At 47.0% G+C, this 25116-nt stretch overlaps 1 protein-coding gene across 6 annotated transcripts in view; it reads left to right on the top strand.

Annotated features, from left to right (window-relative positions):
• Tut7 (terminal uridylyl transferase 7) overlaps positions 1-25116 on the top strand; it is a 54746-nt gene that overhangs the window by 15383 nt on the left and 14247 nt on the right. For all 6 annotated transcript variants that reach the window (XM_040756123.1, XM_040756125.1, XM_040756120.1 and 3 more), the window contains exons 9-21: positions 869-995; positions 1851-1970; positions 9162-9314; positions 12327-12507; positions 13824-14929; positions 15419-15569; positions 16761-16847; positions 17635-17735; positions 20180-20237; positions 22901-23004; positions 24181-24270; positions 24688-24801; positions 24949-25026. In XM_040756123.1, the coding sequence (XP_040612057.1) occupies positions 869-995; positions 1851-1970; positions 9162-9314; positions 12327-12507; positions 13824-14929; positions 15419-15569; positions 16761-16847; positions 17635-17735; positions 20180-20237; positions 22901-23004; positions 24181-24270; positions 24688-24801; positions 24949-25026 (2470 nt within the window). The remainder of the gene's footprint in view (positions 1-868; positions 996-1850; positions 1971-9161; positions 9315-12326; positions 12508-13823; positions 14930-15418; positions 15570-16760; positions 16848-17634; positions 17736-20179; positions 20238-22900; positions 23005-24180; positions 24271-24687; positions 24802-24948; positions 25027-25116) is intronic.

The raw sequence follows: 25116 nt of genomic DNA, 5'->3' as shown, positions 1-25116 counted from the left end.
ACTATAACCCAGGATGGCCTGGGATCACAGGGGTGTACCACCATGCCCAGTTTATCAGATTACCAAAGTCACAAATATTTTGTTAAATCTCAGGTTTAATTTATAGAATTGTAAGTTTCTAATCTGACTATTATTTGTACTTCTTGCTGGAATGTTTCCCGTACTTTCATTGTAAGAAGAGAAGGAAAATTAAGTGCTGGAAGGATGTTAACAGATTTCATCTGAACTGGCCTGTTGCTTCCTCTCAGCGCCTTCTTTTCCACTGTTCTCAGTGGCCTTCGTGGCATCGGGGACAGTGGTCAGGGTGACCTCATGTGTCAGCTCTTTTCCCTTGGAAAGCACTGTCCCAACCACCCATCAGGAGCTTTGTACATTGTGATGGCTCTCCGTGAAGCCAATGCCTTTGACTCTCAGGAGAAAACTCTTGGACCATTAGGATGACCAGAGCAGACCTTTGATAATCCTTTTCTGTTCTTGTGCTCTTTCCAAAATTTCTAATACCCAAAAACAGCTGCCATCTTTTTTTTTTTTTTAATTCAGTTTCGGGGCTGGAGAGATGCTCAGAGGTGAAGAGCACTGGCTGCTCCCAAAGAGGAGCTGGGTTTGGTCCCCAGCTTGGTGTCTCACAGCCACCTGGGACTCTAGTTGCAGGGATCAGACGCCCTCTTCTGACCTTCTAGGGGGCCATGCATGTACGCGGTACACAACATACTTACATTTAGACACAACAGGCGCACACAAGGCAAACCAATCAGCACCTTAGTGAGCACTCCTGAGTGTAAGCTCTCTTTAAGTTTTACTGTTGGTGTAAACGTGCTGCCTAACACAGCTTTTCTCCTTCCCTCCCACCCACACCCTCCCCCACTAGTGGTCTTCTTTGTAGAGTGAGTGCGGGAAATGAAAACGCTTGTCTGACCACGAAGCACTTAGCAGCTCTTGGAGAACTAGAGCCGAGGCTGGTTCCTCTGGTGATGGCATTTAGACACTGGGCAAAGGTACGGTTGGGGGCGTTGAGAATGGGTTTTTGTCTTGTTTTGTTTTGTTGTTTGTTTGGGTTTTTGGGTTTTTTTGTTTTTGTTTTGTTTTGGCAGCCATGAATGCCACCATGCCTTAACTTGAGATATGTATCTGTAGGTGTCGAGAGTAGATGTCAGAATATTGGACTAGACACTATAAAATACACAGGTTTGTTTGCAGTTAGCAAGTCCTTTAGAGTTTGTATGTCAGTGTGACATTATTCCTCAGAAGATAAAATGAGTTACAATACTACTAAAAATCAGATTTGGGACCCAAGAAGTTCTATCTTAACTCCTTTGTGAAGACTTTTCTGAAGTGGGAGTGTGTATGATGACACTTCTTACACCATTCCCTGTAACTTATTCAGAGACTTTAGAAACAGAAAAAGTGCTGTAGCTGTCTTACAGTTCCCTGGTGTTCTAGATAAGCAGTCCCAAATGAAGATCACATCATGACAAATAAGATTGACAACTGGTCAGGTGTTGGCACATGTTGATAGTCCCAGCACTAAGGAGGTGGATATGAGAAACTCTCAAGTTCCGGGGTAACCTGAACTACGACGTGCCAAGATCCTGTCTCAACAAAAACAACTACAGGAGTAAAACATCCAGTTCCATAAGCAAAGCTTTACGATTCAGGTATAGCTATGCTAGAAGGTTCCACTTCTTGAGTCCGAGATAAACAGGATTCCCCGTTTTTAACTTGGTGAATGGGAAAAACCTTCCAGTGTAGCTCAGTGACAGTGAGTTTTCCAGTACAAGTGAGGCTGTGGATTTAGTATCCAGCCACTCCCAACTAATGTTATTGATGTGGGTTTGTTTGTTTTTTTGTAGCTTTGCAGTATCGATCGCCCTGAGGAAGGAGGCCTGCCACCATATGTGTTTGCCCTGATGGCTGTTTTCTTTCTTCAGCAAAGGGAAGAGCCCCTCTTGCCAGTTTACCTAGGATCATGGGTATGACACCTTTTGGTTGCTAGTGGTTTAATAAATTCCTTATGAAAAAAAATCTAAACACTTAGCCAGTCTACTTATCAGTGCTGAAATATTAGTAGTGGATGACAATATGTTATTCCGTACCCTGTGTAGTGATGACACTATTTTTAAAGAGTAACCTCATCTTAGTTTGGGAAAAACTCTGAGCTGAGTTTGAATTTTTCATTGAGCTTAACTTTTGGACTTGATACTTGATTTTATGTAGCATCTCTGTGCTGTTTGTAAACCATTAAGACTTTTGTCTTATTTTTATCATTTGCTGATGTTTTTGAGGCTGAGTTGCGCTGCTGCCCATGTTACCGCAAACGTGAGCTCAGCTTATCCCCGTGTCTCAGCTGTCTGAGTATGTGGGACCATAGCACTGTGTGTCTCTGCTTCCTCCGTAGCCCTCACACCCAAGAAAACAAGCTGGTGTTTGCCTCAGCTGTGAGCTGCAGAGTGACACTTTATGTCACCTTGTGACAGTTGCCCTTAGCGGTGGGACACTGGGGGTGCAGGTCTGTAGTCCAGCTGTGCAGGGAGCTGAGGCTGGAGGACCCCAAGGTCTAAGCTTTCCTGGGCTAAAGAGAGTTCAAACTCAGTTCCCTTAGGCAATTTAGCCAGAAATAGCTTGAAAAAATGAAAAGGCGAGCTGAGGGTGTGGTTGAAATGTGTGCCTTGGCCAGAGGAGTCCCTGTATTCATACTCTGACACTGGGAGCTGAGGCGTATAGACCTTCTCGAGGCTAGGTGTGCTGTCCATGCTGTAAACCTAGCACTCTGCAGGCTGAGGCAAGAGGATGGTGACTTCTAGGATAGCCTGTGCTATGTAGCAATGCCCCCTCCCTTGAAAAGGGGAGGAGGGACTCTAAGCAGTTATTTGATTATTTGATGAAGCGGTTGCAGTTTGCAACAATTAACTACCTGGAGCTGGGCGTTGGTGGCGCATGCCTTTAATCCCAGCACTCAGGAGGCAGAAGCAGGTGAATCTCTGTGATTTCGAGGCCAGCCTGGTCTACAGAGCAAGTTCCAAGACAGCCTCCAAAACAACAAAATCCCCCCCCCCCAATTAACTACCTGATAAAGCAAACAAAACTGTCAACATTTGTTTGGTTACAGCATAAAGAATCCAGATTTTTCACAATATAGAATAGTGTTTATAGTGTCTAGGATGTAATAAAAATTGCTCAGTGTACAAGAGCCAAAAAGCCTAGACAAGATCCTGTGTATTAGTTGGCTTTTGGTTGCTGCAGCGGGACATGTGAGAGATCAACTTACATGCATTTGTGCCAGTGGCTTGATTTTATGTTGTCTTGGCTGTGTTGCTTTGGTCTTTGGTCGCCCTATGTACATCATTGCAGTAGGGACACTTAGCATAAAAGACTATTCACCTCAGAGTGGCCACAGGCAAAGAGAGAGAGGTGGGGGCATGTTCTAGAGGTACTCTTATTAGTAAAGTAAATGAGAGGACCCAAGTCAGATCCCTAAAACACTTGTAAAAAGCCAGCTATTGTGTTGTGTATCTGTAAGTCCAGTGCTGGAGAAACCAACACAGGTGGGTCCCTGAAGCAGTCTCGACAGCCAGCCGAGTCTGATTTGGTGGGTGTCAGACCAAATGGAGACCCTGTCTCCAAAATCAGGGCAGACACCTCCTGAGGAACACATTGAAGGTGGTCCTGTGGCTTCCACACGTATGCACAGGTGTGCCTCCTGCACCATCCCAAGCACACACAAGTGAGAGATGCATGAGGTCCCAGAGTCTCCTGTAAGGGTGTGTCCCAGCAGCCTAACTTCTTCCCAGGAGGCTGTACTTTCCCAACCTTCTCCCACCTCCCAAAAGCACCATAGACTCCCAGCATGGCCTTCAGTGTGTATATTTCCAGCACGGCCTTCAGTGTAGACTTCCAGCACGGCCTTCAGTGCGTGGGTGTCTGGGGGACATTTAAGTTCCAGACCACATCATTGACTCCAAATCTGCCCAGAGGTGACAGCTGCCAAAGCCTTGAGCCCAGCTTTGATAACTTTGCATCTGGAGACAGAAAGAATGCACTTAGAATAAATGAAAGACAGAGACACAGAAAGTGCAAAGAGAGTGACGTGGCTGTTAACCCTGAACCAGTGTCTGTAGCAAGCTTTCTTGAACTTCCAGCCCCCCAAATCATGACATGGAGTCTTAGTATCAATTATGAGTGCTCGTCCTTATTTTGTGATTGTCCCACTAGCTCTTATAACTCAATTTCACTATTTCTCTTCTGTGTTTTTTGGTTTTTCGAGACAGGGTTTCTCTATTATTTTGGAGGCTGTCCTGGAACTCGCTCAGTAGACCAGGCTGGCCTCGAACTCACAGAGATCCACCTGCCTCTGCCTCCCGAGTGCTGGGATTAAAGGCGTGCGCCACCAACGCCCGGCTCTTTATCTGTGTTTTACCTCGAGGCTTTTTACCTTTTTTTCATTCTGTATGTCCTACTTTCATGGCTGGTGCCCTGGGCATCTTCCTTCTCCTACTTATTCTTTCTGCCCATCAGCCCTGCATGTCCCTCTACTGCCTAACTATTGGCCATTTAGCTTTTTATTGGACCAGTCAGGAGCCTTAGGCAGGCCAGGTAAAACAGCATCACATCTTTACATAATTAAACAAATGCAGCACAAGCAGATGTAACACACCTTTACATGGTTAAATAAATACTCTATTCTACAACGAGCGACAGCAGTAGTGATCTGAAATGTGAGTGAGCTGTTAGACGACCCTGTTAGAAATGCCAACCTAGACGGCATACATCTGTAGTCCCCGCAGTCAGGACGCTAAAGCAAGAAGGCTGAGGGGCCTGGAGAGAGGGCTTAGTCCTTAAATCACTGGTTGCTCCTCCGGAGGACCCAGGTTTGATTCTTAGCATCCACATGGTGGCTCACAACCATCTGTCACTCCAGTCCTAGGAGATTCCACACTTCTTCTGGACTCTGTGGGTACCAGGCACATGTCATACACAGACATATTGTAGGTAAAATATCCATACACATAAAATAGACAAATGGTTTTTAAAATGTTGAGTGATTGGAAGTTGCTTGAGCTAGTAAGACTGTCAATACTGCTTATTTTGTTGTTTGCACCCTGTCTTCAGATATCAGCCTGTTCCATGAGGGCCAAGGGTCATGAAATAGCTTCACTACAAAAGAAAGAAGAAGCAGATAAACTGTATACTTTAAAAAATAATTTTATTTTATTATGCTTATGGGTGTGTATCTGTGCACATGAGTGCGTGTGTGCACAGAGGCCAACGGTATCAGAGCCCCTTGGAACTAGAGTTGCAGGTGGGTGTGAGCACCTGACATCGGTGCTGGGAATCAAACTACGGGGCCATCTCATTTCTCCAGCCTCAGATGTACATGGTTTATAATACTAAACGTAGCACTTTCAGCCAAAGGAAAAATAACCCAGTAAGCCTTTCCTCCTCCTCCTCTTCCAATGTCATCTCACCATGTTGAGGCCTTGACTGACCTGGAGCTTGCTCTGTAAACTAGATTGACCTCAAACTCACAGAGATCCACCAGCCTCTCTCTCCTGGTTGCTGGGATTCAAGGTATGGCAGCTTTTTATTTTGCTAGAGAAGTTGAATTTGACAGTAGACATTTATGGAAAGTATCTACAGCTAACTCCCATACTTCCTTCTTCTGAAACATTAAAAATGCTTGTATTTGAAGGTTCTGGGAGAACCTGTATGTAGCTGGCGGATACGGTATTGATGCTTGTAGCTGCCTCAGCACTCAGCATGGAACTGCCCTGGTATGCCATGGGCTACAGGCGCCTGGCCAGGCTCTGCTTTCCCTTCTCATAAGAAACTTTCTCAGCCACCACTGATACCAACATGTCCTAGTATGAATTTGTCCTTTAGACTCCCTCTTACACCTTAAAAAAAATTCAAATGCTGATGAAAATTTTGGGAAGCTACCCTCAATGAAATAATGACCACAAAGAGTGGCTGTATTGTGTCTGGTCCCCTCCCCAAGCAGCCGACCTGATTTTTTGCTATCATACCATGACATGCTTTTCTATTGCTGTGATAAAATGCCATATCTTAGTTTGGATTTCTGTTTCTATAAAGTTCCACGACCAAAAGGAACTTGAAGAGAAAAGGGTTGACTTTACCTGAGGGAAAACAGGGTAGGAACAGGAGCACAGGCCACAGAGGAGGATTACCTTTCCAGGGATGGCACAGCAAGTTTAAAAATTAATAAACTTTTTAAATTCTGAAACTCTTGCTGTTCAAAAACTGTTAAGGACAGGATAGACTCTGTGGTAGAGTATAACTGGAGTTTTTCATTGGTCTAAATAATAAAAACCCAGAGTCAGATATAGAGGAAAATGCTAAGAAATCAGAGAGAAGGAGCAAGCCACAGCACACCTTACCTCCGTAGTGTCTCAGTTTACAAGAGAGTGAGTTCCTTTTCTCCCTGCTTATATCCTATTTCTGCCCAGCTATCTCACTTCCTGCCTGTCTGTACAGACCTCCAAACCTCTATGGTTAGCTAGTGGCAAGCTCCTTTCTCTGACCTTCAGACAGGCTTTATTTGTACAAGCAAGATATCACCTCAGTAGAGCCCTTTCCTGGTTCTACAAAAAAGAAGAAAATGTAGCACGAATAATGAAAACCCAGAGACAGATATTGGGGTTCAAGAAGAAGATCAGAGAAGCAAGGCAACCAGCCGCCAGAGAGCTCTCACCGCTACCAATGCTCAGACCAAAGGGATGATCCCTGAACCTCAGACTGCATCTCCAGACTGCACTGCTGCTCAGATTCACTGATACGGCACTGAGCTCCTTATGTTCTCTCTCATGCTGGGATTAAAGGCATGAGCTCTGTTTCTCTTTTAGACTGATTCAGCCCTGGGTGGCCTTGAACTCACAGAGATGCAGCTGCCTCTGTCTCCTGAGTCCTGGCATTAAAGGTGTACGCTGCCACCAATGCCTGACTTGGCCTCTATGGCTGTGGATACTTTTGCATTCTGATCTCTCTGCAAGCTTTATTAGATCCTAAAGAATAATGTATCACCACAGGAAAAATTATGATGAAGACCAGAAATACAGCACTGACTTCAAGAACACTGATTCCATGCATCTAACAAAGAGGCAGTGTCACTCCCTGTGTTCCGTGGTGTCTTTGGGACAGTTGTTACAGACCGCTGTCCTCTCCAGCTATTCTGGGTGCCGTGTTAGAACAACAAACCAAACAAAATGCATGTCATAAACATGTTTACCAGTCAGGGTGAGGCCTTTCTCATGCGCTAGCACATGCGTGTCAGGTTGGATGTTTGAGAAAAGGGGAAGCATGTAGAGAAAGGGAGCGAGTCTGTGGCGTTAGAAAGGTTGGGAAAAGACTGACGTCTTAGGTGAAAAGGAAAGCGGACAGGCAGGAGAGCCACGCACGGGCTCTTACACTTCAGTAGGATTGCCGCCAGCTGGGCCATTGATGAACAACCTGTTTGCGTAGATGTACATTCGGTAACATGCTCCACAGTTTGTTAACTTGTTGAATTACATGTGATGGTTGTGTGGTCAGCTTGACAGGATCTAGAGTCACCTGGAGGAAAGCAAGCTTCTAGGTGTCCTTATGGGAGTTGTCTTCACCAGGCTGATTGGGTAGAGCAGAAAGCCACCTTCACTTCTCTGCCAGGACAGACCATGAGCTCGAATTAACATGTTGTCCCTCATGTTGTTTCTTTCAGCGACAGGGAAAGTAGCCCAGACACCATGACTGATGAGCCCCACGGTGTAGGGAGAGAAATGTCCAGCGTTTCATAGTGCCTTTCAGAGCTTAGCGCCCCTAACCTTTTCTTCTGCGGTACCCTGGCATTTTCTTTAATAATGTAAAAAAAAAAAAATACACAGATTCTTTGGGACTTAGTAAGAATTCATGCTATCTAATATTTTATGGAGTGGTGATTCTGGGAATTAAACTAAGGGTCTCAAACATGCTACCATCACAAATGCTCCACCACAGAGCTGCATTGTTAGCAGCCTCCTAACTTCTGTCATGCATGCATGTGTGTGTGTGCATTTGTGCGTGGTTGTGTTTGCATGTGTGTGTATGTGCGTGGTTGTGTTTGTGTGTGTATGCAGGTGCCCACAGAGCAAAAGGCATCAGATCCCCTTGGACTCCCGAGTTACAGGTGTTTGTTAACAATCACGTGGGTGCTGGGAATCAAGCCTGTGTCCTCTGGAAGGGAAGGAAGCTAGTGCTCTTAGACACCGAGCCATCTCTCCAGCCCTGCTGTACTTTGAGACAATCTTGACAAGTTGGTCAAACTCTCCTTGAACTCCTTCTGCTTCCTCCTGAGAAGCTTGGATTCCGGGGTATGCACCACCATCCCCGGAAAGCTGTTCTGAAGTGAGGAGGATCTAGATGATAGTTGCCTATTTTCACAGTGCTGATAGGAGCAAGTCCTGGTATCCTTTGAGAAGTTTTAAACTGTGTCACGAGCAGATAAATTACGGCACCACTACTCCCGTAGCGGGCTCCACGTCTCAGGATGCTGAGGCTTAGAGAGATGCCTCAGACACTCAAGAGCACTTGTCCATCCTACTCTAGGACCAACAACCTCAGGTGCTTCTCAGGCTGTTTTGTTTTCTCATAGGGTTTTATTCTGGGTTGTTTGTCTGCTGTTTGCAGTCTTGTGACAGGTCTCAGACACACTCTAGAACTATGCCCCGTCCCAGGATACTGAAAACTTACTTTGCAAAGTCACCATGGCTTTTGCAATTCAAAAGCCTGCTCTTTACCCTGAGAAGATACTTAAATTACCAAATTTCAGAGGTAGTTGGTGAACTGTCTTGTAGTTTTTATTTCTGTGATTTTATTGCTGTGTGTGGCTGTGTGCACGTTTCAGTATGTGTGTGGAAGTCAGAGAACAGCTTTCGTCCCCTGCTTGCTTGCTTCCTTCCTTCCTTCCTTCCTTCCTTCCTTCCTTCCTTCCTTCCTTCCTTCCTCCCACCTAGGGATTGAACTCAGGTCATCAAGCCTTTACTCATTGAACCATCTTACCATCCATCCCCTAATCCATGTCAGCAGTGATCTACGGTGTGTGTTAAGTTTTTATTCTTGCGAACTAAAGTCTTAGTACCCTCTGCCACAGAGTTGTTCATACTGTATAGTAAGATGTGTCTGATTATTTTTTCTAGATTGAAGAATTCTCATTAAATAAATTAGGGAATTTCAGCCTCAAAGACATTGAGAAAGACTCTGTGATCTGGGAGTACACTGATGACACCACAGGGGGCGCCAGCGCTACCAAAGAGGAGGCACCCAAGGAGGCCGCAGCCAAGAAGGGGCAGGTATGTTCTCTCCCTCCTGGCCATCCTGCTGATTTCCCCTGTCTGAGCTGTGGTGTTGATTCCTCAGTCTGGTTCCCTGTCTTCATTGTCTTTGCTGCCCCTTTGGGTTACATTGGTTTGGGGTTTATAAACGGGGTCTTAACTTTGTTTCCCATGCTAACCCTGCAGCTTGCTATATATGTAGCCCAGGGTGGTCTGGAATCCATGGCAGTCTTCCAGCCTCAGCCCGTCAAAGTCGTGGGATTATGGACGTGAACTGCCATACATGGCTTTCTCTTGAGTGTCTTTGAGATGAAGTGTAGGTTAATTGTACAGAGCAGTGGATCTCATTGCACACAGCTTTTCTCTGCATGACTGCAATATGTTTATCTTGCTCATTCCTCTGTTACCCTTTCTTGGTCCACCTGTCCCCTGCCACTTTTCCTTATCCGTGTCCCTGATAGACCCCTTTTCACTGTCCTGCCTTATCTCACTCCTCCATTCTGCATATGAGACAGAATATGGGGTGCTCATATTTGTGAAACTGCTTTATTTTAATAACATTTTCGTGCCAACTACATAATTTCCTTTTTTAATGAATAACTAAAATTCCATTTATTGAGAGAGACCTATTTTTCACCCATTTATGGGTTCCTAGGCTGACTCCATAGCATGACTGACGTGAGCACTGTGTTGGTAAACGTGGGTATGCAGGCTTCTCTATAGCAAGCTGATTTTGGGGACAGGACTGGGTCATATGGTTGTCCCAGTTTATTTCTTAAGGAGCTCACGTACTTACGACTATTTCATTTCCTTGTCTATTCAGCCTCTTGGATAAAAAAATAATGAAAAAGGTTGAAAAATTGACATCACTAATCCATTTATTTATATGGCTTCTTCTATATGCAGAGACCTTTTAAAGATACTGAGTAGACTCTGATGTAAGATGACTGTACTAGTCATAAAATACTTCATGGCTCTAAGCCAAGTGTACACAAGCAAGTCGTGTTATCCTCCAGTCCATGGTGTATGCATGTCTCACGTGGAGCAGTGGTGAACTGTGGGCTCCTGTTTCCTAGAACCGGGGGGACAAAAGAGATGTCCCGACCCTGCTGTCCAGAGACCACACCATTCTGTTTTCTGTGTGGGTTTTGCTTGTGGGCCACAGCCTAGACTCTCGGCAGGGTTTGTGCATTTGAGTCCCAGCTCTGGCTTCTAGTTGTGTCCTAAGGTAGGCTACAATCTTCCTGTGCTCCAGCTTCTTCCCCACAAATAGTCTTGATGCCCTCTCCTGACATTCACCAACTCCTAGAGAGTTTAACTCAGTGCCATGCATGTGGTGAGCACTTGGTCAGCCCTAGCTGATATTCTTACTTTACTTGGAGAAGACAAGTTGAAGCTAGTGGTGTAGACACTGAAAGTCTTGTGACATCCCTTGCAGTAAGCTTTGAGGGCGTTAAGTGAGGGACTTAAAAGTCCTTGCTAAGCCTGCTGATGGCTGTGGGCACAGAGGTGACGTCAACAAGACTCTCAGGGTTTGTGTCCTCACCTACCATGTGTGGGATGGAGGCCATGCCCATTCCAGTCAGGAGTCTGAGCTCTGCCTGTGGTCCCACCAAGTGACTTTCATGATTGCCAGAATCCATGTGCCTGCGATTTACTCATTAATGAAGTATCATACCACTTATTTTGAAGTGTGATATAAGAAGTGTGATTGATTGTAGACAAATTTATATACTTTAGGTGGAAATATTTTATTCATTGTTTACTAGAGAAAACTGTGAAGAAAAAGTCAATGTTATGTGTCCATTTAAAGCTTTATTTTAAATTTATTATTTGGAGAGGTTAAGCAACCTCTAGAACATACTTAACTTCAGAGTGGTGGTGGTTCGCTTAACTTCTGCCGATTCTTCCTGCTAAGCAGTGTCACGACAAGTCGTGAAGGTGCTCAGACTTTCAGTTCCTTCTGGTAGCACGTGGGAGTTGAACTGAATCAGCTCTAAAGGGCATCTTCCAGGTGTGACGTTGTGTAGCAGTGATGTTTGCATTTCTTCAGGAGATAGTACCTGAGAGAGTGCAGAGAGCAGCCATACCTGCAGCTGCTTTCCCTTGCTTCTGATTTAACCCTCATCGCTGTCCTGTGTTATAGGTGTATCATCCCTACTCTGCAGATAATGATAGCGACCATTTTTTGAACACTGTCTGCCAGGCACTGTGCTAAGCACTTTACAGACACTATCTCACTCAGTCCTCCCAACAACCCTATGAGGTGGGTACTGTTATCCCCATTCTCCAGGTGAGGAATTCAAGTCTTAGACAGGTCATAGACCTTAACCGAGGTCATCACAGCTAGTACCTGGCAGAGTGTGCATTTTAAACTAGGCTCATCACACAGCCGGTTTTCCTGGCCATGATCCTGCCTGTGCTGCCGATCATAAGAGTGGAGAAACTAAGCTGCAGAGTAGCTGAGAGCCGTGAGCTGCAGAGTCACCATGGGCCGCTCCCGTCCCTTTCTGTCTTGAGTCCTGTACTCTTTCATTATGTCACGTATGTCGTTTGAACTTGTCAGACGTCTGTCATTGACACGCTAGTGTCAGCTTCTGATATGAAGCATTATTTGGCTTTAAGATTCGGTGCCACTTGGCAGATACAGTGTGTGGGGCAGTGCTCGTGAGCCTCTTCCTCCTCCCCGCCTCAGCAGTGCCCACGCCCGCACAGGCGCCTGCCAGCAGCAGCAGCAGCAGCAGCAGGAGCCCTTCCTGAGCCCAGCCTTCCACAGGGGCCTCTCCACCTACTGCTGAGACGCACAATTAGCTGTGCTGTCTGCTCTGTCTGCTCCCGTGGTGAAATTCCTTAACATGCTCAATCCCAGGGTTCACCTCTGACCAAATAGAGCCTACAATTAGATTATCTAGATGTCCAGCTCATGGTTTTCCAAAGTCTTCAGATTTCTCACTTAGGCTTGAGTGATCTCTTAACTTCTCAGACTGAGCTGGCATCTGAATTAACCTCTGTGCTCCTTATCATTCATAGGTGCCATTGACATTTAATGTAAAACACCAGCCTTCGGTGCCAGTTGGGCAGCTCTGGGTGGAATTGCTGCGCTTCTATGCCTTAGAGTTTAATCTGGCTGATTTAGTGATCAGTATTCGTGTCAAAGAATTGGTGTCCCGGGAATCAAAGGACTGGCCCAAAAAGCGCATCGCTATTGAAGGTAATACCGTTGGGTCACTTTTCACACAGTGTCCGTCTCACAGCCTGTTTTTATCACGTTTCTCTTTGCAGTTCTGCCAGAGGTAGGCCCGGTCAGAAGGTAAAATAAACACTAGACTCCTGCATGCAGGCCATTGGGTTGTAAGGGACCAAGGTACAGTGGTACAGTGTCTCCTGAGGTACAGTGTCTCCATGTCAAGTGACTGGTTAAAGGTACCCGAGTCCCTGCTTCATAAGGTGCTTGGAACCCTAGACGCTTTCTCGGTTTCCCTGTGACCCATAGGTTCTTATGCCTTTCTTTTTACTGCCCTCACTTTTTTGTTTTGACATTCTACCCTCAGGAATTCCTGTTGAGGTTTAGTTTTACAAAGATGAATGAAATATTTTTCTTGTGAAAAATGCTGTTCTTAAGTAAGGTTGGTTGACTCCAGTACAGGGAACAGAGAGTTTATTTTTAAAGCAGAGAGCAGTAACTACCTCATGACAACACGTTGTAGTGAAAGTCAGCTATCAGACGGTGATGGGCTATTGTGTCACCGAATGGGTGATCTCTCAGCTTTGCAGAGTCAGGAGGTTGAAACCTTCTAGAAATCTTAGCTGTCCTCCTTTAACTGAAGAATAACAGCAAAACTCCTACATGGAAATCTCAGTTTTGCTTGATTTTTTTTTTCAAGCTTTATGTTGCATAAGATTTTTTTTTCTTTTTGCATAAATTCTATGTGCAGTCTTGGGGAATCTCACATTTTAAACCCTCCCCTGCAGTTTCTCTGGCTCAGCTCTTCTGGCCAATGGCCTAACCTGCTGGAGTTCTGGGGGAGGAGGAAAGATTGAGAGAAGTGGTGTCTCCTCCTGGTGCCTCCCTCTCGCCCCTGAAACTCAGGCCAGCCACTTCAGTGATGGGGCCTCCCAGGGCGGAAGAGTGGAGGTAAGCTTGACACCTGCAAGGCTGACTGAGGAGGGTGCGGAGCACTCAGCCGCAAAGCCTGTTGGGAAGTGTTAAGTTCCCCAGGGCTCGAGAGACACACTGACGGTATCTTTGCTACGTCCAGTCACTGAGCAGCTAGGGAAGGGGGATCGACTCCTGTGGGTCCTCTCTGGAGAGCAGGGGACTCAGGAGCGCTGCTTTTGATCTTAAACTGCTGCCCTCACTCCCACCCGAACTGTTTTTAAAATGTATCGAAAGCATGGGAGATGCATGATCTATTCGACTGTTGTTTGTGACCTGCTTTACCTGTGAAAGTCTAGTTTTAAGCATGAGGAAATAGAAGTTATGAAGTGGTGGCTTTCTCTTTTTTTCCCTCTCTTTTTTTGTTACAGACCCCTATTCTGTTAAAAGAAACGTGGCAAGGACCCTGAATAACCAACCTGTGTTTGAGTACATACTTCATTGTTTGAGGACAACATACAAATATTTCGCTCTTCCACACAGAGTTACAAAACCCAACCTTGCAAAGCCTACTAGCCCCATTACCCGTGTTTCAGACCCATACAAAGAAGCAAGAAATTGTGGCCCAAAGCTCCAAGCAACAGATGCAGATACACTGGGGAAAGCAGCCATGGCTCGAGGTCCTGGTGTCCCCACCTCAGGTGACTGCAAGGCTCAACCACTTAAGAATGCCGCCGAGCAGTTGGGAAGCCCACCAGAGGAGATCGGAAGTGTGCACACCCAAATGCACCAGGACAGCTCTGGCTGTGTCCAGGCAGAGGTCATTTGTGAGGGTTGTGAGGGTGCCACAACACAGCATCAGCAAACAGGAAGTGACAAGGGGAAAGCCGGAAGGAAGGTGGGGCACCTTTTGAGCAGCAATGACCAAGGTTTAAGCAGCAGCCGCCAGCCAGAACTTGAGAACTGTGGCAGCCTTTGTGGTCTGCAGGCAGACAACACTCTGGAGTTAGTGGGGCTCCGGAACCCTGGAGCTAGGGAGTGTGACAGCCGTGCCCCTTTGGGTGACAAGGCCGATGTAGATGAAGAAGACACACTAGGCGCTGCGGAAATGAAAGAGCCTCGGAATCGCCGTTCCCCTCTAGTCCGGGGCCAGGCGTCAGCAGCCATGCACTTTGATGACGATGAGGAGGACGACGATGACGACGAGGAGGAGGAGGAGGAGGAAGAGGAGGAGGAGGAAGGGGAGGAGCCCAGGCTCAGCATTAACCACACAGAAGATGAGGAGGGGGTTGTTCGTGAACATCAGGAGGACAGCAGGCACACTGGGTCGGGTGAGGAGGATGCTGTCTCTGAAGAGGATGACTTGGCTGAGCCTGCGGGTGAAGATGTGAGAGAGTGTGGAGAGCACACGGGTGGGACTCTGCTCGAAGACCTCAACAGAATAAGTCTTAACGAAGAAAGCTTCCCTGAGGAAAGTTCACCCGGTGGCCAGTCCGACTTCTATGAGTTTAGAAAACTGACCTTCACCAAAGGCAAGGTAATGGTTGAGATGGTCTGAGATCTGGGGGCCTCTAGATCAGTCTGAGGGATATTGTTTCTGGCTTTCTTTCATTACATTTATCCATTCATCACCTGTGAGGGATAGGCGTGTATGCCATTTGCATGTATGTGGAAGTCTGAGCCAACTCGAGGGGGTCAGTTCTTTCCTCCCACTGTGTGGGTTCCAGGAATGGAACTCAGGGCGCCAGGCTTGGCAGCAAGTGCCGTTTGTCAGCCTGACTTCCGTTTCTGTGCACTAGAGTGGCGGCTTCCCATCTGTGGTGTAGCGCAGTCTGATGTGTAGCCGCCTGATCCATGTCCCTCCTGAGACTGGCAGGGACATGCACAAGCGCCCGGCGGTCGGCACCTGCGTCCCCCATGGCATGTCCCGCCTCTCAGGCCAGTAGGGTTTATGTGTAGTTAGTGTTTTTCTAAGACCCTTCATTTAGCAGAGATTCTCTTGTTGTGGTCCACCGTACCCCTGCAGTCTCCCACCGTAGTGTGCAGCTTGTGTAAGCGAGAAGGCCATCTAAAGAAGGACTGCCCCGAGGACTTCAAGAGGATCCAGCTGGAACCTTTGCCACCACTGACTCCCAAGTTCTCCAGTATCCTAGACCAAGTTTGCATCCAGTGCTACAGTAAGTCAGCCTTACAGTAGGTCCTTTGAGAACTGCGCACAGTGTGTCGTGGTCACACCCACCTGACGCTCCAACCCCACTGCTCCCGATCCACTCCCCACTCCTCACTGCTTCCATTCCTGCCCCTCGGACTCCAGTCTGTACTTCCCACAGACTCCTGGCCGTGGGCCACTGGCTGGAGCCACAGCCACTCTCCTTCTCCCAGAAGCCATCGCCTGTCACAGCCCCTCAGTTAGGCGTGAGGGCTCCCTGACCCTCCATGCTGGAATATGGAGTGCCTTGGTCTTGGGGAGGCAAGTGTGGCTGCTGAGAGCCCCTGAATGCAGCAGTCCTGTCATGTCCAGAAGACGAGGCTGTGGTCTGATGGCCAGTGGCCTCAGACTCTTTGACCCCTCTGTGATGGCGCCTGAGCCCTAGGGAAGGACTTTTCAGTGAACACTAATGACAGCAGCATGCAGGCTCTTTAAGGAGCCTTGATACCGAGAGAAGCATCAGTTTCTATTTCCAGAAGGAGCTGCTGCTGCTCAGTGACTAAAGCCGCTGCTGAACTTGCTCTCCTTTGCTTCCTGGATGACGGAATTATAGGCAGGACTGTCATGCCCAGCTTAATCCCTCCTTCCCTCTCTCTAACAGGATCTCACTGTGTTACTGAATCCTTGGATTCAAGTAGTGCTTCTCTGTCTTAGCCTCCCAGATATCCAGGATTGTCCAGCTACCATTGATATTTTTGTTTTGTTAGATGTTTTCAGATATTAAAAAAAAAAAGAAAACCGGGCTCCCAGTTAAAAACAAGACAGCCCACGGACAGTTCTGTGGGAATTCTAGAGGATTCTGTCAGCCCAGGTTTAGAGCCCCATCTCAAGAGCAAGTCTTAGGGATAGACTCACTGAGGCAGGGTCTCCCTGTGTGGCCCTCGCTGACTCGGCCCTCAAAGTGGTCCGTCCGCCCCCCCACCTCCCACTGCTGGCGTTACATCTGTGTCCCACAAGGTCAGCTTGACAGATGCTGTTTTCTGTTTTGGTTTTTTTTATTGCTAGCACTGTCTGCTGAGAAGGTATAAAATCTAGTTTTTGAAGCTTATAAGTTTTCTTTTTCTCAAAACTATTTTTTTCAGCTTTTCTAGCAGTATCAACTCTTTATATTTTAAAAACCACTCCCCTATTCATTGTATATGTTTTTTTTTTTAAACAGAAGATTTTTCTCCAACTCTTGTAGAAGATCAGGCTCGTGAACATATCCGGCAAAATCTAGAGAGTTTCATAAAACAGGACTTTCCAGGTAAGTAACCTTTTTATCTTTAGAAAAAGAAAGAGACCACGTGTGTTTCAGGCACATTAACTTTAGAGGCAATGGGAGACCCTTGTGGTGAGTAAGATCAGTGTTGAGGTGCTTTAAATATATATATCAGGATGAGCGTTGGTCCACCACATCTAGTTTACCAACAGAAAGGTGACAGTGTAAGATCACCCAGCACACATGAGGTGAATCCACTTGGAATTAGAGTAAGTCACACACGTTTTCAGGAACTTAGTGATTAAAAAAGTACATGCTGTTCTTGCTGACCAACTTCAGGGGCTCTGACACCTCTGGGCTCTGTGGGTATATGCAGTAACGTATGCAGACACACACAGAGGTAAAAATCAATCTTTTAAAGCACATTGCAAGCATTGCTCTTACAGTACTAAATGGTCCACGTTTTTCCTTGAAACATCCTTCATTTGGGCATACAGCAGTATCCACGTATCTTTCATGTCATACAGCATGTGTATCTCAGTAACCGAGGGGAGCGCTAAGAGCAGATGGTGGTTAAAAAGGCAATGGGCCTGGCGAGATGGCAGCAGGAAATGACCTTGACGCCTGCTGGCCCGAGTCCAGGACCCGCACCTTGCCCTCCGCCCTCCACACGTGCACACAGACACAGTAAATAAACACATAATTGTAATAAGAACGTTGAAAGACCTCAATTATGAGATAGGATAATTAGCAATTGGTATTTTGGGTTCATTAAAACAACAATTAAATGTACTCAGGTAATGAGCTATTACTTGTCATCTGTCCCTAACAGGAACTAAATTGAGCTTGTTTGGCTCCTCCAAAAATGGATTTGGGTTCAAACAGAGTGACCTTGACGTCTGTATGACAATTAACGGACATGAGACTGCTGAGGTACGGTTGCCACGTGAACACACATGTGCTGTGAACATGTGGTTAGCGCCGTCCTCACTGGCAGAGCTGTGAGGCATCTGGAATGTGCCGGGGCATTCCACATGCAGTGCACCACGGAGCACAGCCTCTGACACCTGCGTTGACCCGCTCGGGGGATGTGAGGAGTAGAGAGCTCTGGCTGGGCGTGGGTGGTGCACGCTGTGGTCCTAGCACCTGGGAGTCTGATGGAGGAGGATTGCTAGAAGGTCAAGGTCAGCCTGGGCTGCCTAGCAAGAGCCTGTCTCAGAGCAACACTGACCAGGTAGCTCTGAAGGGACTGCCCAGTGTAGTACAAATTGCACTGGATGCTGTGAAGCCAGACCACCTACCTTCACCAGTACCCATTGGCTTAGCCACTAGACCAGGGCACATGTCCTCCCAGAGTTGTCTATGGTGTTGGGTTGCTTACACACGGTGAGTATTCACTCTACAGCTCAGGGTCTAGATTTGAGGCAAACTTGGTCTTATCAGTACCAAGACATGTACTTTGGTAGCTAAGTAATCATTTCTGTTCCCCCTGTTGCTTTGGGGAGCTCTCTCTTGGGTGGCTTGGATCACATGTGTCAGCAGACAGCTGAAATGCAGCTTAGAGCCTGGTTTGTTGTTGTTTTGATTTTTCCCCTCTTCTTGAAGATGGGGCTGCTGTATAGTCCAGGCTAGTCTGGAACTCCTGATTTTCCTGCCTCAGCCTCTGATTCCTGGGGTTATGGCCTGTGCCATCGTGACACAGCCTGTTGGCACAGATTTATTAGCATAGTGCCTCACTCAGTCCTGTATGTGTTTACTGTGGCTGCTTTCTCTCCTCTCCCTCTCCCTCCCTCCCTCCCTCCCTCCCTCCCTCTCCCTCTCTCTCCCTCTCTCTCCCTCCCTCCCTCCCTCTCTCTCTCCCTCCCTCCCTCCCCCTCTCTCCTTCTCCCTCTCTCCCTCTCTCTCTCCCTCTCTCCCTCTCTCTCTCCCTCCCTCCCTCCCTCTCTCTCTCCCTCTCCCTCTCTCCCTCCCTCCCTCCCTCCCTCCCTCCCTCTCTCTCTCCCCCTCCCTCTCTCCTCTGATAAGTGCCTCAGGCATTCCAGGTGGGCCATGCGCTGAGTTACACCTGTCACTGGGGATCCTTTGTTTTAAATGATGGTCCCATAGAAGCTGTTGATCTGGTGCCTGCACTGCTGCTGCTCAGGAGCTCTTCCCTGGCTTTGCTCTGAGTCTGCATTCCAAGGGCGTTTCTGACTTCAGGAAAACAGCCCAGATATGGAATGACCCACTATGTCTCCTCAAGGTCGGCTCTCACTAATGTGGTTTATAAACTACTTTTGACAGCATTTCTAAAGTTGTAGGATCTGTGTAACCGTCAGAAGGACTTATGCAGATGGGAATCACAAACACGTTTTTTACTTGAAGGCACAGTGGTATGTGCTTGCATCCCAAAGTTTGGGAGGCACAGGCAAGAGGGCCTTGAGTCTTGAGGTCAGCCTGTGCTGCACAGGCTGTGGTCTAGAAAACAGCAAAAACATGAAGAAGGACTTGGCCAAAATACTATTCCAAATTACTGTGTGACTTTAATTATGGCCGGTCCCACAGGGAAACTACCTGAGTTGAGTCACTTTCCACAGCAAGCCATCAGTTCTTAACTAAACTGCGCAGATCTGCCAGGCATAAATGAGACCAAATACAGAAGCCCTCTCTCATATCCATGCCTGAGGTATTCTTCCAAATGAGATCGTTCTCATGGCTCGAGTCCTTTCTGCAAGCTCTGATTCGGACTTTTGTTGTACATCCAAAAGCAATTAAGGCTTGTTTAGAGGCTTGCATATCTTTAGGGTGTTTTGTATGTATAGTAACTGACATTCGACTCAAAGGGACATAAAAACCATCTGAAATTGGGCTTGATGCGTCAGCTGGACAGATGAAAGTGCTTCAGCGGGATTCTGATGCCTGGCGTCAGTGCCTGAGTCCCACAGTGGAAGTAGAAAACTCACTCTGGAAAAGTTGTTTTCTGACTTCCATGCATGCTCTGTTTCACACATGTATCATCCTGACAGGTGTGTGCCCACACTCAGTGACACGTGCTCACACAGAAAAGTGAGAAGAAAGATGGGTGGAATGAACCTCACTGCCTGCGCAGGTGACAGAAGCTGTCACAGTGTGGGGCCCAGCCTCCTTTGCTTGGGGTCTGACCCAGAGCCTCACCAGCTAAACGAGCACACTCTAGCACTGAGCTCTATCCCCACCCTTCTCCTGAGTCTCACTAAGTCACCCAGGCTGGCTTTGAACTTGCTGTGCGGCCCAGACAGCCCTTCAATTGTTGACTGTCTTCTCTCAGTCTCCCGAGTAGCTAAGATGACAGGTGTGTGCCCGCAGGCCCAGCTTGTCTCCTGATTTAGCTCCCATTTCTCTCTGTGCCTTTGCTGCAGGGGTTGGACTGCGTACGGACCATTGAGGAGCTGGCAAGAGTCCTCAGGAAGCACTCAGGTACCTCTCCACACTCCTCAAGAGTGCTTTCTACCTTCTCTTTAGTTTTATGTATTTAGAGTTTATTCATGCCAATGAGAAGGAATGCCTTCTCATCTATGAAATCATGTAGTATTGGTATCACTAAACTGTTCTGTGGTCTAATATGGAAGAGAATTGGTAGTGATGACTGTGAGGTTGGTGCTAGCTGTTTTCTCTCTGTTACAAAGCGTATAGAAGGCAGGTGAGAGGTGAAGTCACTTTGTGCCTCGTGTGTGAATCCAGCTGTAGACACTGCTGAAATCTGTGGCGCATGGTGGAGAGGATACAGATGTAGTGGGTTGTGTTTGCATCCCATCTCAGCACTCTGTGAGTCATATGCAGGACGCTTAACATGGCTGCATCTGTTCTCGCTACAGATCTAGAAGGCTGCTCCAGGTAGTTTCTGAAGCATTTAGAGCCGTACAGTGTGTAGGTCCTGCTAGTGGCATACAAACCTGAAATGCTGTGACCAGAATAGTGAAAATGTGTGTCTGTCTGCTTGCTTGTCTCTTGCTGGGGTCGAATTTGAACCCTTGCTCAGCAGAGGCAAGCACTCTACCCCTGAAGTACCCCAGTTCTGTCTTAAACATGGCTGGCCTCAAACTCACAGAGATCCGCCTGCCTCTTCCTCCTGAGTGCTGGGATTAAAGGTGTGAGCTGCCATCATCCAGCCTCAAACATTAATTTCTTAAACTTCAGTTCTGAGGATAAAGAATGAAGGTGAATAGCATGACCTCTGTTCTTGTGGACACACTCATGGGTGTGCACGCATGCACAAGCGTGTGCGCACACACACACAACACAGGAATAATTTCCTTTGTATATTGAGAAGATATTTCACAAGTAAGAGTCCATCTGTAAAGATAAGTTTTGTTTGGATTCTCAGATTATGCAAAGAAACTGAAGTTCCTAGAGTCGGATGTCTTTAGCGTTTAGGACTGAGTTGGACTCTTGACATTTACTGTAGCTCACCCTACTTGCTCTGGGTCCTTTTCTGGACCACTGGGCTGAGATAGACACGCCCTGTCCTAAGCATCCTCAGTGTAGATTTCGTAAAGACAAACTATGTTCAGTGGTTGTTTTTAGAACGGAAACTGCTCTGTGTAGTCATTCATACAGAGAATTGTATGATAGAAATAGGATCTAGAGAATTTAATAGAAACTAGAGGGCTCTGCCCACAAGCTAATGCCTTTAGAGGCAGTCTCCCCAGCTGTGGTATTGAATGCCTGCTCTATAATTACAAGTGGTGGTTATTGAAGGACAGCACAAACGTGAAAAGACCTGTGTCTCTCCTTTGGTGGTATTCGGGGGAGCTGAAGTTCGGCATAAAACTTGATTGCACTGGGTAGAAACAGGAGCCGAGGTGACATGCAAGGGGGAGTCTCGGAGGACAGGTTTGGGAGTGTCAAGAGAGGTCAATCATGGCAGATTCCTTAAAGAGAGAGAGGCACAGCAAATTGTGGAGATTCTCAATCACAGACTTCCCTCTGGTTCTATGCTGTGTGAATTCGGGTTTGTTGTTGTTTGTTTTGTTTTTTGTTTCTTTGTTTTTGCATTTCCATTCCACTGCCTCTACCTGCTCTTACTCTAAACCCCTTCTAGACTTGAGCACTGACTTCTGTGCTGTCAGCACAACAGGCAAATGCCTGCTAGCCTGACCTGTGCGCAGCCAGTGAAGCTGGGGTTGTCCAGCTTTAACCCAAGGCCCTGCCCCACAGCTTACCACTGTGCGTTCCTGAGTGGCCTCTGTGGTGAAGTTGAAAGCCTGGTTGTGGAGGGTCCTCCGTGTACCCCCATTACGTTAGGCCCATGGGAATTGAGAGCACCCTCTTCTTGCTCATATAGGCAGCCTGAAGCATGCATCCCTTGTCCTTGCATTCTCGGGCCAGCATGCATTTCAAGCCCAGATGTTCTTCAGGAGTGGCCACCCTGCTTCTGTCCCTGTGCCTCTGGTCCACTGTTTGCCAGAAACACGGTTCAACTCAATGGTCCATGATTCTCCGTACTTAACACATTGGCTTCTTTGCCTCAAGGACAGTTCTTCTCAGTTTCCCTCTGTTTGTTATAGCACATTTTTCCTGCCATTTTCCTGCCTGCATAGAGTCACGTAAGGGCCCTGGAGCATTTTTGTGCCATTTTCCTTACCAGGTAGATGCCCTCCCCCCTCCACTACTCCAGCATGCTCAGAGCGTAGCTCAGGCCGTCTCCTCGCCCACTGCGGGTCGTTCCTTCCTTTTCCATCCATTGCTCTAGTCTGTGGTGACCACTGTGTCAAGCATGATCGGATGGCTCCATGGGCCCCTGGTCAAATGGAAAGGGTGGTGGAACTCGTGTGTAGGCCCCAGTAATTCCTCTGGAAACAGCCCCGCCGCCACACGCGTTTGCAGCTTCTCACGAGCCAGCTGGTTTATGTGGAGGACGGTGGACTTTTTGGTTCTTGTGATTCAGTTATCAAATATGTGTTGAATAGATACAGACTTTGCCAGGTGTCTTCCTAGTTATTTAGTAAGAGACGTTGTTGATGAGTTGTAATGAATGCACTGAGACAGATAAAGTTAGGTCTGTTTATCGTGGGGCAGTAACATGAGGACCTTCTCTGCCCAGTTGTTGGGTTTAATCACACGTCTTATTTCCCTCATAGGGTTGAGGAACATCCTGCCCATCACAACAGCAAAGGTGCCCATTGTGAAGTTCTTCCATCTAAGAAGTGGTCTGGAGGTCGACATCAGCTTGTATAACACACTGGTAAGGTCTCCAGGGTTGGGCCAGCCGTCTGTCTTTGACGAGTCTCACAGACTAGCCTTGCCCAGTCTCACCTCTCACTCACCATGTTGTGAACCTCCTGTTTTCGTTCTTGAGTGCTTTTTGTCTTTTTTTTTTTAATCTTTCTTTTTGCTTGCTTCCTTGCGTCCATTCTTTCTTTCTGCAGGGATAGGAGTGGGGGTTGACAGGGCTTCATGATGCCGTGATTAGCCGTGACCTGTGCAGCTGATGGTAACTTTGAGCTCCTGGCTCCACTCAGCAAGTGCTAAGATTACAAGCATAGACTCCCGTGCCTGGCGTTTTGGGCATTTTCTTTAGGGAGATAAAGAGGGATAAATGTCTCTTTAAACATAAGTAAGTGAGATGAGGCGTTTATCTCATCCTCCTTACCCTGTCCGTCATTTTGGCTGCTCAGCCTTAGCCCCACATGGCTGAGGCAGCTCTCTGCCCTCGCTTTCTTCTCTCTTTGGGAATTATCTGGGTGCATGGTGTGTGCCTTGTGCCTTGTAGTACTCTGAGGCTGGGACTGTGGTGAGTTGCGTAGCTATTCATATCCAAGGGGCTGAGAGTGTAGCTCCGTGGTAGGATGTTTGCCTGGCATTCCATCCTCACTCTTGTCAGTGAGTTGGTAAATGCTCACCGTTTAAGTGTGAGAGTTTGTGTGTGTGCACATGTGTGTGTGCATGGGGGGGTGCGCATACACACGTGAGCGCAAGTAAAGATTCACTTTGCACAAGGTCGGAGGAGCAGGTTTGTCGCCCTGGCTTGGCCTCGACTGTAATTTGGTTTGTGTTCCTTGTCCCTCCTTTTTGGCCTCACTTGTGACTGCTTCCAGGCCCAAGGGGACGTGAGACCATTTTACTCAAATGGTGCCAAAGGGAAAAGGATAATCTTAGTTCTATTTAGAAACTCCTTATTGTATTTCTGCCTCCATCTTCCAAGTGCTAGGATGACAGCCCTGTGTTACCTTGTTTATTTTAATGGCTTTTTAAAAGTTTCTTCAGACTAATCACAAGTTGCATGTATTTGTCATTATCTCTTAGATTAACACACCTTATCTCAGAAAGACAGAAAGAACTTTCTAAAATGTATTATGGTGTGAACCTTTCTAGGTCAAAATGCTTTCAAAGCCTCATGGTGCCCTTTCCTTTTCCATAGGCTCTTCATAACACAAGACTCTTGTCTGCATACTCAGCCATTGACCCCAGAGTGAAATACTTGTGCTACACCATGAAAGTGTTCACAAAGGTGGGTATGCTGCTGCTTGTGGCTTCTCTGGAAATTGTTCTATGTTTGCAAACCTCGTAAAGCATAAGTGTGACACTACCGCCCTGCACACATAGTAGGTTAGCTTGGAACTTGCGATATAGACCAGGCTGGTCTTGAACTCACAGAGATCCTCCTGCCTCTGTCTTCCAAGTGCTAGGCTTAAAGGCGTGCATCGCCACACCTGGTTTGATGTCTTTTAGTTTTTCATGGTAGTACTGCCGAGACTAGCAGTCCACTGCTTTCTTGAGTTCAGTTTTATTTTTGAGTTGGTTGCTTTAGCTGACATATTCTCATTTTCAGAAATGTGGTTTTGCTTTAGCTCCTCGAATGAGGTAACAGGGTGACTGCAGCCTGAGTAGAAATGGTGGTCTTGACAGCGCTGTCTCCTTCCTCTAGATGTGCGACATCGGTGACGCGTCCCGAGGCAGCTTGTCATCCTATGCGTACACGCTAATGGTGCTATATTTCCTTCAGCAGAGGTCTCCACCTGTCATCCCTGTGCTTCAAGAGGTACCCACGGGGCCTGTGTCCTCTGCAGAGCAGTCTGCCTCTGCTAGTGCTGTAGTTCTGTAGTCAAGTCTTTAACTTTCCCTGGATGTCTGGGTAGCAGTGCGTTAGTTTTTCATTCTGTACTAATGCTTTGAAATTTAATTTCAGATATACAAAGGTGAAAAGAAACCAGAAATACTTGTTGACGGCTGGAATATTTACTTTTTTGATCAAATAGATGAATTGGTGAGTATTTTAAGGTAAAGATTTTCCTAACCCTTGACTAAAAGTTGTTCTGTTCTGTGCTGTGATTACCTTGGTATAGAGTTGTCACAT

The sequence above is a fragment of the Mesocricetus auratus genome, unplaced genomic scaffold (genome assembly GCF_017639785.1).
Source record: "Mesocricetus auratus isolate SY011 unplaced genomic scaffold, BCM_Maur_2.0 Super-Scaffold_100013, whole genome shotgun sequence".
NCBI classification, from domain to species: Eukaryota; Metazoa; Chordata; class Mammalia; order Rodentia; family Cricetidae; genus Mesocricetus; species Mesocricetus auratus.
Note: the sequence above shows the minus strand (reverse complement) of the source record. Positions and strands in the feature narration are given on the sequence as shown.